The sequence below is a fragment of the Prosopis cineraria genome, unplaced genomic scaffold (assembly GCF_029017545.1).
Source record: "Prosopis cineraria cultivar Desert tree isolate PC_DT_omini unplaced genomic scaffold, ASM2901754v1 PC10, whole genome shotgun sequence".
In the NCBI taxonomy this organism is placed as follows: Eukaryota; Viridiplantae; Streptophyta; class Magnoliopsida; order Fabales; family Fabaceae; genus Prosopis; species Prosopis cineraria.
In genome coordinates, this window is record NW_026555341.1 from 10,011,875 (window position 1) to 10,030,987 (window position 19,113).

Genomic DNA, 19,113 nt, shown 5'->3' on the forward strand with positions numbered 1-19,113 from the left:
TAGCTTAAGTATAAATTGTCAATATGCTATAGATAGTTGTTAATATGCTGTATGGTGCAAATTGAGCTGATAAATTTGTTGCTTACTCATCTTTTTTGGACCATGATTTCTTTTTTGATTTGTTTATTATGATGACTTTCAAAAGAAGAAAGTTAAATGCATGTGGTGGTTTTTCAATCATCACTACAATGACAATGGACCCACTATTATGTCTATGTTATCAGGATCGAACCAAAGCACAAAGAGAAGATATAAGGGCTATTCAAGTTGTGCATATCATTTTAGGATAGAACTTTTTTACGCTTTATGCACTTTCCTTGTTACACATTATTATGAAATTTTCATTTTGTATATTTCGCTCTGTAAATGCTTATATCAAGAATGAATACTAGTTTTAATTTTAACAAAAATAGTCATTACATGTTTCTCACCAATATACAGTTGTTGACAAGACAAGTTTCCTACAATTATTGTTGTTCGTGGCAAACAACAAATATTAGGCGTGTCAGAGATGCTGAGTCTCAATTAATAACAAAAAGGGCCCCAAGCTCCCTTACCATAATTCATTTGGATGTAAAAAGATATAAAATTTTGGTAGAATAAGTGTTTAATTTTATTGCAGTACAAGAAATTACAAGTCTAAACTGAAAATTAACTGATAAACTTAAAGGCTGAAAAGTATAAAATGCGAATCTTTGGTTGAGTATTGACTACTTTTTTGTGTGTCTTCATCTTCTATTTATAGTGTCAGAATGGTGGTAGCCTCTCCCTTAAAACTTAGCACGTTCTGTCAAAGAATCAAAAATCTCACGAAACTCATGGTACGGTCTTTATTTCATGCTCTTCATTTTGGTAATTAGCCTGTTTCATCGCGATATTTGAGTGTGAAGTCCGTAAATTTTGGCATTACTTAAGATTGTATTTTTTTGTGCTAATAATCTAATGTTTACAACTAACGGGATTTAGGCATATTTATTTATTGTGGCCTTTATCGAGCTTCGGGGCCAGCCTTTCTGTTTATATTGGGCCTGCTGCTTCAGTTACTCAACTCAACTAACCTTGTGACCTACCTGAGCGACATTACATATTTTAGCCCGAACAATTGTTAAGAGACCTTTATATTATTTATCACATAATATACAATTGACCAATAAGTTGTAATAACTTTGTTGCAAGCCAACCATTTGCAACTAAGATGAGGGAAATAACAACAGGGCAAAGGAGAATGACAATGGGGCAAAAGGTATTGACAATTAATATATTTTTAAGTGTAACAAGCTATTAATAAAATGCACAAGTGTTGCAAACCAACCATTTACAAATAGGCTATGGGAAATAATAACAAGGAAGGGAAAATAATAAGGAGGAAAATGGCATTGATAACTGATATATTTTTTAAATGTAACAAGCAACTGATAAAATGCACAAGTGTTATAGATTACTATTTACAGCTAGGCAAAAGGGTATAACAACAAGGCAAGGGGGAGTAATAATTGGGCAAAAGGCATTCACAACTTATTTAGTTTCTAGTATAACAAAATACTAATAAAATGTACATGAGTGTTGCATGCCAACCATTTACAATTAGGCAAAAGGTAATAACAATAAGGCAAGGGAGAAATTACTACTTCATGTTCATTCATTTGACAATAAGGCTTACATCATTATTTACAAGTTCATGTATAGCTTTAAAAGTATCTTCCATGTCATTACATAATATTCACAACTCATTTAAAAAAAACAACATGAGTTGCATAGATATTTACTAACTCTATTTGAGTCTAATAACATGTACGAAAAAACCATATATATTTACAAAAAAAAAGTCAGCTATATGAACAATAAAATACACGCCTCTAGCATTAATTAGCATAGATTAGGGTTCTTCCAAGTTTTGAAAGTATGACCTGCCTTATGATATAATTTACAATGATAAACCTTCTTGTTTTAAAATTGATATTCACATCCTAAGCCTTCCTAAAGGCCTTATAGTCTTCAATGGTTGCAAAAATATTTAGATTAACATATTTGTAACTGTGAATGCACATAGATGTGAATTATCATGTGTGAATACTAGTCTCACGCATTGTCCACTTTCTTCACTTACTTTCATATCTCATAACTGATGATAACATTCCTCTCAACTCTTTATATGTTGTCCATTTTTTTATTGTTCTTGTTTTTATACTCCCCTAAATATTTCATAACAGATTTATCCGTTCAACCTGCACCATACACAATATATTAACAACTAATCATAACATATTGACAATTTATGCTTAGACTATTAACAATATATATTGCTATTTTATAATAGATTTATCAACTCAACTTGAATCATACAGAACATATTGACAATTACTCATAATATATTAACAATTTACGCTTAAACTATTAACACCACATCTTGCCATTTTATAATAGACTTATCCATGCAACTTGTTGTTTATAATAGATTTATCCGTGTAACTTGCTGTTTATAATAGATTTATTAGCTCAACCTGAATCACACAGAACATATTGGCAACTACTTATAATATATTGACAATTTATGTTAAGGTTATTAACAACACATCTTTCCATTTGATAACAAATTTATTAACTCAACCAAGTAGCATGATACACCATTACAAATGCAAGGACTAATACTGCTCACCACAGACATACCACACAAAGAGAGAGACCACCAATCTAATATACTCATAGAGAGAGAAAAAGACAACCCACATAGTTTTATTCGCCTAACAAACAATAAAAGATTGACTTAAATGATCAATAATAATACATGCAAACCAGTCTCATCATTTACCTTGTTCAGAGCGGTCACAGTATTAGTAAAACTGAAGGTCGAAGTTAGGCTTTTCTTCCCTAACGAACTCCTACAGTCATAAATATCGAATACACTTAGAAGATCAAAGATGCAGCAATATGGGATGGGAGGATAATAGGGGGTGGCATATTAGCTACAAAATAATCCTACTTGGCTCACTTTTTCGAAGATGATCGCGAGAGCTCAACTCGTTACCTCCAGTGCATGAAAATGGGTTCTCTTTCTTTCTTCTTTCCTTTTGATTTAGTTAGGATAAATGAGTAATTTTACTTACAGAATTATTCACACCAAAAGACCAAGGGATTACAGAATATTTCTCTATTTTGTGGGACTTGATTATATTTAGGTTCCTTGTACGAGACCTGATTGTAATTTTTCCCTTTAATGTTTATTAGTTTAATTTTTTTAATTTATTTCAATTATCAATTTAATTCACATTGATTAAATAGGAAATAACATTGTTAAAATGAATAACAAAATATTGATGATAGTCATGAAAATCAATAAAAAATATAATTTTTGAAATAGAGAAAAAACATACTCATAAACTTTAAAAAACAAAAGAATAAAATCTAGCATAAGGAATTATATTAATAAAAAATTAAAGTGATTTCGTGATTAATTTATTCTCATTCAACTACATAGATATACCACAAGTCATTAAAATATTTTATACTTTCTCTATTTAAAAATATAAGGTATTTTTAATCTTTCAAGGTATAATTATTGTATTTTTTTTCAAATATTTTCTTATTAAATAAATTACTTTATCTTTATTTTAGAGTGAAACATCCAATTAAATACGGATAAATATGAAAGATAGAGTAAGTTTGAAAAGAAATAACTATTTTATTGGGGATGAGATTTGGTTAAAAGTACATTATATTTTTGAATGAAATGAGTATATTAGATTAATTTGAAAGTAAATTTGCATTTTAAAACTTTCAGAACTGGCATGGTAACTTAAGAAAATGTAAGGGATCAAAATAATAACAATTAAACTTGAAAGGCTAAATAGATAACTAATTGAAGTGAATTTGGTAAACTAAAAATTAATTATATCAAAAATAAAGAAAATAAAACCACCTTGTATAAAAATGATTAACAGTTAGAAAAATTTGTCATTCGCAAGACAATATTCCTACATGAACTCTCAAAGTACAGAGAAGAGTTTTTTTATAAAAGTAAAAGTAAATATGAGATAATAAATATATTTGACATGATGATGAAAGTGAGATAAAAATTTTTATTTAAATGAGAGAAATAAATTGAGTTCTTATGAGAGTATAATGGAAGCGAGTTCCATGATTTTTGGTAAAATTGAGTTTCCTAGAAAATCAAGTTCTTGTACACTAAATAAGCAAATTTTAGAGTTCCATTTCCCCAGTCCCAATTCTAATATGCCAAATGAGATCAATGCTAAAGAACAAACATATTAACGTAATGTAATTCATGTTATACGAAAAAAAAAATCTGGGAATTGTTTTTTTCCAAAATTTTTATGAAGTATTACAATTTTTTATTAAGTATTTAATTGGGGTGGCACTGTATATTCAGTTCAAAATCTCAAATGAGCAGCGCTATTCATAACATACTACTTTTTATTTTTATACGTTAAAGGTATACCCATACATTTATATGTTGAACGTATTTTCAAATTTTAAAATAAAATAATTATTTAAAGTAAATGATAATAAAATTATAATAAATACAGTATTTTACATTTTTATGTAAGAAAAAATTTTAAATGTACAAATCAAACATGGTCTAAAATGGTAAATTCAGTCTTTGAACCTTATAAGGATCAATGACACTAAAAACATACTATTTCCTTGGTTTTAAAATATGTTTTTTTTAAACAGTTTTATTTTATAGTATGTCTGTTCAAAAATCTAATTAAAAAAATTTATTAATATTTTTTTAATCATATCTTTATTGTTTAAAATAATTTCGTTCTAATTTAGTTGGCATATTTTAATCTCATACGCCATCGGCTGTAGACAGCAGCACATCTACCAAAACAATTCAAGGTTCCAGTGGTGCTTTTAATGTTTCATTTGTTTTTTTTTTTTTTTGTTAACTGTTTTTAATGTCTTAGGTACTCCTAATCAATTGGTACATTTTTATCAAAAAAATTGGTGCACTTAACTTTTATTTTATTTTTATTATATTACTTGCAAAAATAAATCAGGGGCAAATTTTAAATTGGGTGATCTAGTCAATATATTTTGAAGTGTAGGAAGCAGTGATTAATATTACAATCTCCATTCATGTAATGGAAGAAAACTACAGATAAGATTTCAAATAACGGCTTTTTTTTTTGTCTTAAAATTTTCGCTCGAGTGTTAAGCTGGAAGTTGGACACTTTATTTATTTATTTGTATCCGAGTTATATTTTGCTTGCCTTTATTTATTACGCAAATCTTTGAACTCTTTCCCAACTATGAAATTGTCCCATGCTAATTCCAAAAGAGTAAATCGGTTTCTTAATTCGGTAATTCCAAATCAATTCATGTTCTTTCGCCATGTTTTCTCCTGATGCCACAGATCTAGCTACTGGCCTCCTCATTTAGTCATTCGGTTGTCTTCTATTTTCTTGTTCCTCCTAACTTATCCATTTTGCTTTTTAGTTGTGTTCGGTCCGGTGAGACTGTTGTGTTGTTGTCTTTGTCGTTTGGTCTCAGACATGTGTTTGATGTTTTAGTTGAACGAGTTAGCACGGCATTGCGTGCTTAGGGTTTTTCTTTCTGCACTTCAACTTAACAAGTGTACAATTTTGTATTGCTGTAATGGATTATGGTCGAGATGGAAACGTCGTTCAAATAATCACTGGTGGCGGAAATGAAAACTGGTCCAGTGACCAGGCCGTTTGGGCTACGGAAGACGATTATCGATTTTGGAACAACGGCGACGCTGACACTCCCACGGACTCGAATTACGATCAAAGGCAGTCCCAATCTCGATCTGGAAGCGAACCCCCAAACAAGAAATCTAGGAATTCTCAAGATGTGACTTCCTCGAATCGGTCCAAGGCAATTGGGAAAATGTTCTTCAAGACAAAACTATGTTGCAAATTCCGGGCCGGTACGTGTCCGTATATCACGAACTGTAATTTCGCGCACAGTGTTGAAGAGCTTCGTCGGCCACCTCCGAACTGGCAAGAAATTGTGGCTGCTCATGAGGAGGAAAAATCCATAATATCGGAACCGAGGGAGGAGTTTCAAATTCCGTCTATTGGGTCATCTGGGTTTGCTGGCGAGATGCAGAGAGCATACAAAGGTCGCCATTGCAAGAAGTTTTACACGGAAGAAGGATGCCCATATGGAGATAACTGTACATTTCTTCACGATGAGCAATCTAGGAATCGTGAGAGTGTGGCTATAAGTTTGGGCCCAGGTGGGTATGGCGGTGCTGGGAGTGGCTCTAATTCCAAGCCATCAAATTGGAAAACACGGATTTGCAATAAGTGGGAGATGACTGGATATTGCCCATTTGGAAATAAATGCCATTTTGCTCATGGTGCTGCAGGTATGATTCGTTCACCTTGCACTGTTTTAAGAGCTGATGCTTTAGCTAAAGAAAGATGAACTTTTATGTTGTAATCTTTTCAAATCTGCTAGATCGTCAAAATTACTCTCAAGTGGGATTTTCTTGGAACTTAGAGGCTTGAATTAGAAATTTCGTTGAAGAATTAGATTCGTATTTTAGTTAAGCGAAGACATGGGATGCCAGTTGCTTGATCATAATCAAGGGTATGTGTATCGGACATAGCATACTGCTGAACTAGAAATTAGTTCGTGACTGTCACTTTTTAGTAGGATACATATTCTTGTGATTCGGATAACAAATTCTGAGTATTGACATTAGGTTGCTTTTGGATTACTATACATAAAATTTTCATTTCCTAAGGTCACTACAGCTGTAATTACGTCTAAAAATTCCCTTTTGTACCACAATGCAAAAACATAGGATACTAACTACTGTTAGCTGTAATTATATGACAATTCTGACTTTCATCAGTCATACAAGTCAAGTTTACTTTGAATTGATTTATTTATCCCTGACAAGGTTTTATTTAAGAAATGAGGTACACATACATATGATCATAGGAAAAAAATGGGTTCTTATTCATTGCTTAGTGAAAGGTCTAACAGACAACTGAAATATAGTAACAGCTGAATTGTGACTCTGAGCCTGGGAAATTTCTTTTTCATTTCTTTCAAACTATTCTGCACTTAGCTAAGACTTCGTCAAAGGAAGCATGGGGAGAAGAAATCCAACATAATTGTTATTCATTTTTGGTGTACCTGTAATTGGGAATTTATTTATAATTTATTTCTGGGCTACCGGAATTTTTGTACACTTAAGATTTTAGAACTATGTTGTTTGAACCTTTGGTTATCTTATTCTTGGTTGGAGCACCAATGGTAGTTATGTTCATCTGAGTCTTAATTTTAGGTTTCTTATCCTAGTTAAATGAAAGCAGTTCAACTCACTTATAAAAGGCATGCATCTGTCCTAGTGGCTGCAGCTTTGTCATTGAGTTTTTAAAAATTCCTGAATATTTGGATATTGTTCTTCAGTTCCCATTTTGTTTCTATATAACTAGATGGGGGTCTGTGTGTTGCATAGAATTGAAATGAGCCTCACTCTTTATTCATGACTTGTGAATAGTGCCATGTCTTGGTGTAAATTTTATGATATTTATTAATATATTGATGATTCTCACCCTTGCTTCCTATGCTTTGTGTGCTTCAATATCTAAGCTGCCTTTGATATGAGGCAGCAGCACTTCAGCGTGAAAACTTGAAAAGAGAACTTGGACTTTGTTCGAAAAAAGGGTAGCTTAAAACCTCAGGGCTTCGAGAGATGCATTTTAGATGGCATGAGTCATGGTTACACTGGTGCACGTTTAGTTAACTTCTGATATCACTGTAGAGGGCAAATTGAAGGGAGCTTTTGGGAAGACGGGCATGCTAATAATATGTTGTTGAAGAATGAAGTTGGACCCAGCTGAGAAAAAGCTAAATACTTCAGCCCCCGATTGGTGGGTCTCCTCTGGCTGAAAAAATGGCATCCTCAGATTCATGTTAATTTCAACTGAGAGGGAGAACCATCATTAGGAGGAAATCACATTTTCTTAGCAACCAATGTACCTAACATATATGGAGCTAAATAATGTGATTAAAATAGTTAGCTACCTCCAAAATCCATGGACTGGAAAGGAGGACAAAAGGGGGAAAAGGAGGGGAAGAAGTAGGGGACAATTGTTTTACTCCCTCTAGTCTTAAATGCTGTATGACAATAGAGGTAGGATTGCTTTGGTCGAGAATATAAGACATTGGAGGGGTTTGACTGGTGCATTAATTATTAATTTTAACCCTAATTATGAAGCTTAAAATAAAAAAATGATTTTCAAAGCATGAGGAAGACTTAGAGAGAGAAATTAACAATTTAATAGGGGCAAATGTGAAAAATTTAATAAAGAGAACCGATTTCGTTCAATTTCTTTAGTATTTGACAATTAGTTAGCAATGTCTTATATTTGAGAGTGAAGGGAGTACATTGTATTCGAACAGATATACTTTTCAGAAGGGATAGGAATGATGAACTATGTAGCACTTGGTTCCTCCTCATTTCAAATCAATAAAAACTGGAATGGTGATCAATCTGAAAAAAATTGCATCTGAAATGGCAAGAGTAAAATAAAATTAGAAAATTTGCCCTATAATTTTGGTCTGTCATTATCACTTTCTCTGAGAGAATGAGACCTAGTTGAGGATTTTGTGGTTAAACTTGGACATGACCGACGTGTAATCATGATTCGGTTCTTTCTTGGCCACAACATTAGAAAAGAGAAGATTTTCTTGTATTCAGACAACACTCCTTACCCTTAAATGGAGCTATGTATTTGTGTTATAGTGTTAAGCAAGAGTTGGAGTATAAATGTCTTATTTGTTTTTAAGCTATTGTTGTTACTCTAGTCATCATGAAAGTTGTGTTATCTGAGACTGGTTTCTGCGGATGTTTGTCATCATTAATTAAATGCTAATGATTTAGTCAGTGACGTGTACCTGCCACTTATTATTCCTTCTAAATGTTATCTGCATCGAGGAATGAGTCTAGTCCTGTTTTACACTATCAGCTAATCAGTACTTGTCCTTGTGTGTAATATTTAAAGGCATTTTTCCTTGACATTAGCATAAACTCAGTACCTTAAGGGGCTTAGACTGTTTCGGTGTTACCGCCAGAACTGTACTTAATCAGCCATTTCACAGTCTGAGTTCTCTTTGTATATTTCCAACTCAGAGTTGCACAGATATGGAGGGGGGCCGATGGAGGGAGAAAATAGAGACACTGCATCTGCCGCTGCTCCTGACACGAAGCAGGGTGGGGTGCCTTCAAAAACGCCTGCTGATAATGTGGTTTCATCAGTCACTCCTGTTGCTCATCCTGATGTCTATCATATTGGAGTTCCTTCACAAAGGCCTTCCATTGTAATTCAGAGGCCAGGTCAGAGAGCTCATCAGAAGTGGAAGGGTCCAGATAAAATCAGTAGGATATATGGTGATTGGATTGATGACTTGGAATGAATTCAGCAGTTAATTTTTTGCTATTGAAGAAAATGGCTGATAAGGACTCATCGCCAGGACGTGTATCTGTAGTTTATTTAGGTTGTGATCTTATCTCACCATATGATGATGATGATGTATCTTTATGGTTTTCTTTTGCGAAGAAAACACAAGGGGGGAAGGATGAATTGTTTTATGACTTCCATTCTCACCTTTTTTTGTGTATCAGTTAGCCTGTCCGATGACCTTTTCATCCTACGAGAGCATTGTTTCAATTCACTAATACATGTTCGTGTCTTAAATAGATCCTTAGCATCATTGCATTCGGATCAAATTTTGTGCCTGGTGCCTCCAATGGTTTTGTTCCATTCCCCCTTATCAAACACATTAGCCCTTGGTTTTCTTATGCTTAGTTTTGTCTAAAAAAGAGTCAGTGGGAGCCAAAACAAAATCTAGTGTCCAGGGCATGGCTTATCGATCTGATTTTATGCTTCGACCCGTCCAAATAAGTGCGTTTAGTCGGTGTCATATTTTGTGCCTATGTGTGAATGATCAAGCAGTCCCTCAAGTGTCAAAAAGCTACCGATTCTTGTATTATGATTAAGTAATCTAGATTCTAGACTGTAATTAAGATACTAATTTATGCGTGACAGCGAATAATCAGTGTTGATTTATTGGAAGTTTTAAATCCGCATATTTACAAAAAATGAATTAATTGCTCAATGAGAATTCGCAAAACGCCAATGTGTGTCTCCTTCTAAATGCAAGTTAGTTCGTAATTTATTAATAATACAAATTTATATATATTTCATATATTAATAACTTTATAGTTGATAGTTATTGAAAATAATAATGATCTTTCTGTTGAAAAATCAAGAGTAATAGCAATATTGAATATTACATTTATAACAAGTCAAATTATTCATAAATCGTTAAATGTTTAGCTGATTAATAACTTTTTGTTTTAATTTTCGAGAGAGAGCGTTTATCTATATTAAATAAAAGCAAATTTATCTGGATAATAGGTTTTTTCCCTCTACTTTAAATATAAATTTTAAATATAAATTCTCATTCGATCTTGCCGAAGAATGAAGAAGAAATGAGATCGGAAAGAGAGAGGGAAAAAAGCTTATAAACTAACAGCCCTGATGGAGGAGAGCGCGTTCTACTGTGTCTCAAATCTCCAGGCACTACCTTGCAACCTGGAGGGGTCGAACGCGTCAGTTTGTGTTATGCTACTATCTTCGTTCGGCCAAAGCTGAGTATTACATTTGTTTTGTCACCACATCTGTGCTTCAGCCATTTCCTATGGATTCTTTGAAGCTTGAGAAAGAGGAGTAAATCTTATTGTCCTGTAGTTTCTTCAATATAATGAATAGTTTATCAAATGTGGTCCTCTCTCTCTTTTTTATTTTTCCTGGTAATTGCACAGGTTCGTAAGCAACTTGACCGGGTCCTCTATGCTGGAAATAGCGGTTCTTACCGTGGCAATTCCTGTGAGTCGTCCCGCACTGAATAGTAATAATCTTTATACTAACTGAGATGTGATATAGTTGTCATTGATTGCGCTTTCAGTTGTTGGTCGTTTTTCGTCACGCAACCATCTCCAATTCCATGGCTGGTCAGTCCTGAGACTTCTGCTTTGTTTTGTTTTTCAATCTAGATCAATGAATTTAACGTTTACAAATATCAAAATTGCAAATTTGTTGTTTTCGTATTTGCTTCCAGCTTGCTTTGTTGTCAGTTCATTGATACTCAAGATTTTAGTTTTTCCCTTCCCAATAACAATGTGTCATCTAAATTCTGCACAAGGCTTTATTAAGCTTACATGCTAATAATTGGTCCACGTTTCTGTTTGTTGTTCCAATCGAGGTCCGCTTGGCGCGTAGCATCATGCATGGCACATATCAGATATGATTTTGTTTCACCTTTTTTCACCACAGGTGGCTCGCTAAAGAAAAACGATGATGCAGTGGCTGAGTCTAGAAATATGAAAACATACTTAACCACCCTGTGTTTGGATTATCTTGCCATTGTTCTTCCTGTTGTCTCGTTTGTCACTGTAAGCTTATGGTAGATTTTGGTTCATAAAGGGACCATTTTAATGAATAAAAATACCACTTTTTTTGAGAGACTTCTTGTAATTTCTTGCCTATCCTCTATTCGTGTAACTTTTTGAAATTAGAAAAATTCTGAAGTTTCTTTCCCCCCTTAAATAAAGTATTTTATCTTTTTTTAAATTTATTTGTTTTTTGGTTTCTAAACGCGCATTACAGGTATTGGCAGATTGGACCTATATTGGGTCATTTTTGATCGTAATCTTCACATTAATTTCTGTTGCTTCTAAAAGGTAATCATGTGAATTTAATTTCCTTACCTTCTGAAGGGACAGATTTATGCAATCAATCTTTGATTCTGAAAATTTCACGAGCTTGATTCTAAAGTGCATGATGATTCACTTCTATGTTCTTAGATACAAATTTGGTGGTTCTTCTCTTTCTTTTCAAGGAGATTCCAATTCTCTTCGTGCATACATTTCATCATATAGGTTTATTGTGGTAAGTAGAGTTACCATTGAACTCTTTGTCATTCCATTATCCCAATTATACTTTTTTCCATGTTTGTGAAATTCAACTTCTGCAGATGATTATGACATGTGAGTGTATTTTGGCTGTTGACTTCAGAATATTTCCCAGAAGACTTGCAAAGACTGAAACGTATGGAACTAGTTTGGTAAGATTTTTCAGAAATTTGCAAATTTGCTTTTTATGGTTATAATTAGATAAATGAGCTATTGGTTACAATTTTATGGCACTTGAACCAATCTTGTACTACTGTTTGAAATAGAAAGACATCCCCCAACACTGCTGCAAAGGAGATACCTGCTCATTGCTTCTATACGTCTTCCAAGACTTCCCATGTGAAAAAGCCATTAACTAACAAAATTTTGAAGTAGCTTGTGTCATTGTGCCAGATTTGTTTCAAACATGGATTTGAGCCAAAAAATAAAAAAAGATTCTTCAGCATGGATTTCCATCCACTTAGCTTCATGGTTTCTTTAATTTTTTTTTTTGGTGGTTTGACTTTTGAAGTAATTCGTAAGCTCTTATGTGCTATTTGTTTATTAATTTTTCATTTTCTCCTGTTTGCTTTTGGTCTCAACTGAGGAGGATTCCTTGACCTCCACTCTTTTACTCATCTTTCGATTGATTCTTAATTTATTAAAAAATTTTCTGGTTTCTTGGGTTAAATATTTGCTTACAATAGTTACATTTTGAAAGGAGTTTTTCTTGCATGAGGAAAGATAATAATGAGCCATAAAAAGTAATTAACTTTAGAGTTGGTATCTGTCTCTTTTTATCATGTGGTCATCCTGTACTTATTAGTTGCATCCATTGTTTTACGGAGTCAGATGCCAGGTATTTATGCTTGATAATTTCATTATGCTATTGATTTGAGATTACTTGCGCTTGCCAGATGGATCTTGGAGTTGGATCATTTGTGGTGGTAAACTCATTTGTTTCTCGGCAAGCTCGAAATATCAAAACTATGTGAGTAATCGAACTTGTTTCCATGGATGATCTGTAGATGTTAAATTAAAAATAGAACTCAGAGAATATCTATGTTTGTCAGCTTACTAAGTTACAAGAATTTGTGTGTGTGTGTGTGTGTGTGTGTTTGTGTATAGATGGGTCTTTTTCCCTCTCAGTTTTCATAAATTGTTTGTTGTTCCATCCAAATCAATTAGAGGGCTTAGATGGCATACTCATACAAGGGGCAAAGAGGTAATGTGCGTAACATGTCCTAGCTGACAGGATTTTGGATATGATTTTCCTCCTTCTCCACTGGCTCCATCAACTTATGTGAAAATTTTTATTCTCCTTTATTATAATCTTCTTGCATTGGTATCAATGAAATATGAAAAGGGAACCACTCTATTGTTTGAACAATCGAGTTGTTGGATAGACAAGATATGGGATTGGTTAGGACATGCAAAATCCTACACCATTCAAGTGGAGCTCAAAACCAAAATTGTGTCCTAAAATCATTGTAATTATATAAGTTGACATTAAAGAAGGAATCAAATAGGTAGTGGAAATTTACAGTCAATTTGTTTCCAACTTTCCATGATGTGGTGCCATTGCAAAATCATTTGATTATTGATAGAGTTTATAGATAATGGGTGATCTAGGAAGATAGATATTATAAATAAATATTATTTTTAATTTATTTTAGATATTTTCTATTTAATAATATTGTTTAAATTTTATTTAGGTATTTAGTTATCTAGATTTTATATAGGTATTTGGATATTTATTTAGATATCTATATATTTATTTAGATATCTAGTTATTTAAATTTTATTCAAATATTTATTTTTTTTAGATTTTATTTAGTATTTTATATAGATATAGATTCTAAGAGATTTTATTCAATTTTATTTAATTATTTAGTTATCTAGATTTTATTCATTATTTTAGATTGTATTTGGCATTATAAATATGCTTAGCAACTTAGAAGCAGGCATATCATAAAAAAAAGACTTTTGAGACTTTTGGCCCTTTGAAGATTCTCCTAAGCGTGGCTATTGAGAGGAGTATAGAACAAGATTCTTATTTTATATCATCTTGATGCATTTATTTCTTCTATTTTCTTCTACCAGTTCTACGTTATCTTATTAATGTTATGAAGTTAGATTATGATTTCATATGTTAACAGAGATTTGTCTTCCTTATTTCTCTCTACCCATCTTGGATTCTATCAATTATCTTTTCGTTCCAAAAAAGAATTCCTGAAATACATTGAAAGCCTTATACTTCCTAATGAGCATAAGAAGGATGTTTTTGGGATATGTGTTTGTAAGTTCTGCTTTAAAATGAGATCTGACATCACAATGAAATTTAGCTTATGGTGCCTTCAAAATATTTAGTTTCTTGTTTGTGGAGCTTAGGTCCGAATGTATGGTGTTTGTAGTGTGATCATATACTGCATTTTGCATTCATCTGATGATATCAATTTTTCCATGCTTCAGTGGCTGGAAGAATGCAGTGCAGTCCAGTATTCCATTGATTATCTTAGGATTTATTCGTTTTGTTACAACGGCTGGTGTCAACTATCAGGTAGGAATATTTTACTGGGTTTGCTCATAAATTTCCTCATGGTAGTAGAAACGCATGTCCAATGTTTACCTGCAGTTGCTTTTCCATGGATCTTATTCAGCAAATTAGCTTTCGACAAGATCAAAACATAATAAAGTTTTGGACAATTTTAGTGTTTACTTTTTGTTGTACCCTCAATATATTCAAGTGTAGAAATTATGTGGCCAAATAAGTAGCAAAGTAACATAAGAGGAAGGACGAAAGTAGTGGTTCTCATGGTTGTTTTGACAAATGTTTTACTCCTATGGTTTTTTTGCGTGCCTACTCTCTAGATGTTTGAGCTCTTCTGGTCAAATTCATAGTTCAAGGCATTCTTATGGAAATGTATACTTGAATTTCTTTTTCTTGCAGTTACATGTGAGTGAATATGGTGTGCATTGGAATTTTTTCTTCACACTTGCTGGTGTTTCAATCCTTACTTCCATGGTTAATATTCCCCCACAATATTCTGGAATTCTTGGCTCTCTTGTCTTAGTAGGTAAATTATTATTTCAGGCTTCTTTGCAGGTCTTATCTTCCGTAACATGATTCTTTCACAAGTTTATCTTCTGTTTTTTTTTCTTTTTAAGTGTACCAGCTCTGTTTGTTGCTTGGGTTAAATAACTACCTGCTTTCTAATGAAAGAGGAACTGATATTATCAGCCAAAACAAAGAGGGGCTATTTAGCTTATTTGGTGAGAATTACCCTTCATGCTTTAATCTTGGTGTTGGGGATGAGATTTGGTCAGAATGTACTTTCAATCATTTTCCTTAAAGTAATTTTTAGTGGAATAATGCTATTTTGTCACCAGGATACTGGGGTATGTACCTTGTTGGTGTTCATTTGGGAAATTATCTTTTCTTTGAAACATCCTCCTCTGCGTCTAAAAGCAGCAGATGGGTTAGGATAAGAGTATGGATTCTCTGTCTATCATTCGGGTAACCCTTTATCCAGCACTTGTTTGACTTTTTTCAATGAAGTTCACAGTTATGAATGCGTTCTTCTGTTCTGATGCCCATGTCAGGTTATTAAGTGTGCTACTAGACAGATATGTTGAAAAAGCCTCTCGGAGAATGGTAGGGAGTCTTAGCATTTGAAGATTTTTTAATTTAAATTGGCGAGGAGGCATCTTTGTCCCTTAAGTTTGTGGTGGCTTTCAACTTTGCACCTTAATTTTTGTTACTAATTCAGCCAAGCCCTATAGTTTGCTAAAATGATGCAATATTTTTTCTAATCCGTGCCATTGTTGGAATCCTCCTACCTGGCATTTGCATGGTCACAACACAACATACAGCCATTGAAGAGTATAGTAAACACATCAATTCCCAGGGCTCTTTCTTTTTCCTCCCTTAAATTCAGCCAAACAAGAGACACAATCAAACATACCATTTGGAAATGAATTAGTGTTAATATAAAGCCCTTGTGGTTCTGCTATCATCCACTAATCCTAAGAATTTTTAGATCAATTTCCTCTACACTCTCCCACTTTCTTTGGCCATTTAAGGAGAATTGAAGACGAGACATTGTGCATGAGAAAACATGGCTCTGGCGAGGTACTTATTGCCACACTATAGTTGTTATACTTACAGTCTCACACACATTCACTGATAGGATATGGGCTTGTGAAATAGCAACAGAAAAAAAAACCTGAAAATAATGATGCCAGAATCTGAAAACACTACCAATTTCAATAGACCAAGTAGAATCTCCAAGTGCAAGTTCAAATAAATAACAAGTCTGAATCCTATTGCATCTCTACTGCTACTATTTTTAAAAGATACATGTAATGCAACTGTTGATAAATTCTCCTAAATTACAGCATAACCATTAATCATAAACTAACATAATAGCTTCTAGAAGTTGATAATGGCGCTTAGATACCCATCCCTATTCTACTCCCTCACTAACTGCTTCTCTGCTGACTCCCCACTTTTCCCTTCAGTCCTCCTCCTATTGTGTGTGATTAAAGTTGGTTGGGGTTAATGGAACAAGAGGGACTCTACCAGACACAGAGACACAAATATGGAATGACATAGCTTGTGCCTTACCATTTTCTTTCCTTTGGCCAAAGCATGTAAGTTTCTTCGTTTAATGCATGTTGCAATAGAGACTTAATGAATTGGGTTTCTTCTTAAAATAAGATAATAAAACATTATTACTAATATCAATATTATTATAAATACTAAATTTAATACCTTTAATCCTTTCTCCTCTAATTAGAGACTAACTTAATAATTCATAGCTTTAATAATAATAATACTAATAGTAGTAGTGGGATAGGGTAATTCCAGATGTTACACTTCCCCTTTTGATGTTCGCTTGGAGTCCATTGTTTTCTGTCTTCTGAGTTGCAGGAGAAATAGAAGAGGAATAGGAAAGGACTGGATTGATGGGGTGGAGGAGATTGTACAAATTGGGTGTAATTGATATTTGTGTTGAGTTGAGAGCGAGATAAGTTGCAAAAGTTGTTTGATAGTTGTGTTACTAATCCTTGTTTTAATTGTGAAATCCTTAGAAATCGTTGGGCATCAATGTAATGTGATAATCGGCGAGTACTTTTACACTTACATGCTATGTAAAATGATTCCATCAATGGGTCCAATGGCTTGACTGAATATTTTACCGTTTTAGTGAAACTGAAAGAAGTGATTGAAACTATAAATTTAGGGAACGAAATGGAAACACCTCAAACCCATGGGACTAATGTTCAATTTTGCCTTTTGGAATCAGTAGATGAAAGCTAATTTTTAACATTCTGTGCAGTGCAACCTTCCATATGTTGTTATGGTATTCGCTAACAACCTACAGGTTATCCTTACTCCCTTCTATTTATGAATTTTGTGTTTTGGTAGTTTGATGGGGATTGTTCACTCTACCTTGTTTCAAGGTTGCCAATTTATTACCATTCTTTCTTGAATCTATTTCCATTAGTGCTGATTAATATTTATCACCTTATTTTGATGGAAATAGTCTTGTTTAAGTAATCTGTCTATCAAATGCAGCAGCAGGGGTTTCTATTGAGTTTCATAATCCATATTTCCCAGTAAAGCAACGTCGAATCTTTTATTGACAAAGTGACTGCTATTTGGGCATCAGATTACAGATTCAGTATTTGAATCTCTGATCAGAATATTCCTTTTTTTTTTCAATATATTTTTAGATTTTTTCAATTCTGATGCTGGGCGATCTTGTTCCTGGAAGTAAAATTTCGTTACTTGAAGAGGCATTTAATCGGAACTTACTGCCTACATTTCTTCTGGTGAACAAAATTTTCCTTAGTTAAATTTACACGATTTCTTTCTCTAGTTTTGCTTCTTAATCGATCATAGTTATTTCATTTGCAGGCAAATATCCTCACCGGACTGGTAAACATGTCCATGAATACCCTCTCTGCGTCATCTTTTACAGCCACTTGTATCTTGATTGTCTATACTTTTGTTTTATCAATTACGGCTGGAATTGCTGACTTTTATGGTATCAAGCTGAAACTCGGTTGATGCAGCCGCTGGCAACGCTGTAGTTTTTTCTCTTATTTATAGTATCAACCTGAAAGGAAAATATTTTGTAAATCACACAGTGAACCCATTAGCTTAGGATTCATATGCATCACGATCGTCTTTGATACTGAAACTGAGTGAGATTTGAAGCTGGGTACAATTCTATATTGCCTCCATCTGTGGCTAAAAGGAAACTTCTAGATTTTACCCAGGCTGTAATTGTTAAGAATGCATGTTTGGCGATAAATTTACGAAGGTATTGATTATAATAGATCTCAAATATTAAGGAGAGTCATTTCCCTTGTAAATGCTAGGATTGTGTGTTGTTGAGCTCTTGAACTGGACTCTGATCATTCTCACTTCACTGTATGCAATTATGTTTTGAAAGCTCTACAAGTTTGAATATTGGGGTACAATCAAAGAGGACTGTGGGGCACAAGCTTCAACCGCTAGCTAAAAATGGAACTGAGGATGAATGAGGGGAAAAGTTTGGGTATATAAATTATGGTTATGATGTATCATACATTGTATGTACAAAAAGTTCAATTATATCATATTGCATTGGACTAACATAAAAAAGCCCCTGAAAACTGTAATATTTTCAGGGTCATGTACCACAATCTAAAGATCTGGGTTTATAGAACCCTTTGGAGTGTCCTGACATCTTCAAGTTTGTTAAAAACAATGTATTAATATAAAATGTAAAATTTATAAAGATTCATATTATTTATAATCTATGAATAATATAATGGAATAATAGAATCCATTTTAAATTTCATGCGGAAGACTCGTCGATTTCTTCTCTCTCAAAGCATAAGGGATGTCATGAAGGATTGAATGAATCATTCTTTTGATTAGTATATTGGCAATTTGAAACAAGCCGGCATTGAGATATAGTTTTATAGAAGAAAGTAGTTTTAGTCATATCTCATCTTTAACAGCATGACTGACATACGATACTCAAATTGCCCTTACCATGATTTTCTTAAAAACTCCAATATTTTATTGAGCTTGAAAACGAGAAAAGAGATACACGCATCGAAAATGTCGATTACATCTACAATTATTAGATGCT

At 33.3% G+C, this 19,113-nt stretch overlaps 2 protein-coding genes across 6 annotated transcripts; both read left to right on the forward strand.

Annotated features, from left to right (window-relative positions):
* The first annotated feature begins 5,260 nt into the window (after positions 1-5,260).
* On the forward strand, positions 5,261-9,704 carry LOC129284509 (zinc finger CCCH domain-containing protein 12-like). The gene is made up of 2 exons (XM_054920013.1): positions 5,261-6,358; positions 9,140-9,704. The coding sequence occupies exons 1-2, from the start codon at positions 5,620-5,622 to the stop codon at positions 9,421-9,423; spliced, it is 1,023 nt and encodes a 340-aa protein (XP_054775988.1). The 5' UTR covers positions 5,261-5,619; the 3' UTR covers positions 9,424-9,704.
* Positions 9,705-10,501: 797 nt separating this feature from the next.
* LOC129322313 (uncharacterized protein At4g17910) lies at positions 10,502-18,333 on the forward strand. 5 transcript variants are annotated; one of them, XM_054968573.1, is made up of 16 exons: positions 10,502-10,658; positions 10,833-10,898; positions 10,978-11,023; positions 11,346-11,464; positions 11,679-11,752; positions 11,876-11,960; positions 12,046-12,135; positions 12,880-12,953; positions 14,435-14,522; positions 14,913-15,039; positions 15,131-15,235; positions 15,353-15,479; positions 15,566-15,617; positions 17,305-17,349; positions 17,702-17,800; positions 17,886-18,333. In XM_054968573.1, the coding sequence occupies exons 1-16, from the start codon at positions 10,551-10,553 to the stop codon at positions 18,036-18,038; spliced, it is 1,458 nt and encodes a 485-aa protein (XP_054824548.1). In that variant the 5' UTR covers positions 10,502-10,550; the 3' UTR covers positions 18,039-18,333. The 5 variants fall into 5 exon arrangements, 3 of the variants coding, with proteins under 3 accessions (XP_054824548.1, XP_054824550.1, XP_054824549.1); XM_054968574.1 differs by having other exon boundaries at positions 10,521-10,739; positions 10,835-10,898; XR_008596250.1 differs by lacking the exon at positions 15,566-15,617 and having other exon boundaries at positions 17,886-18,024.
* Positions 18,334-19,113: the final 780 nt, after the last annotated feature.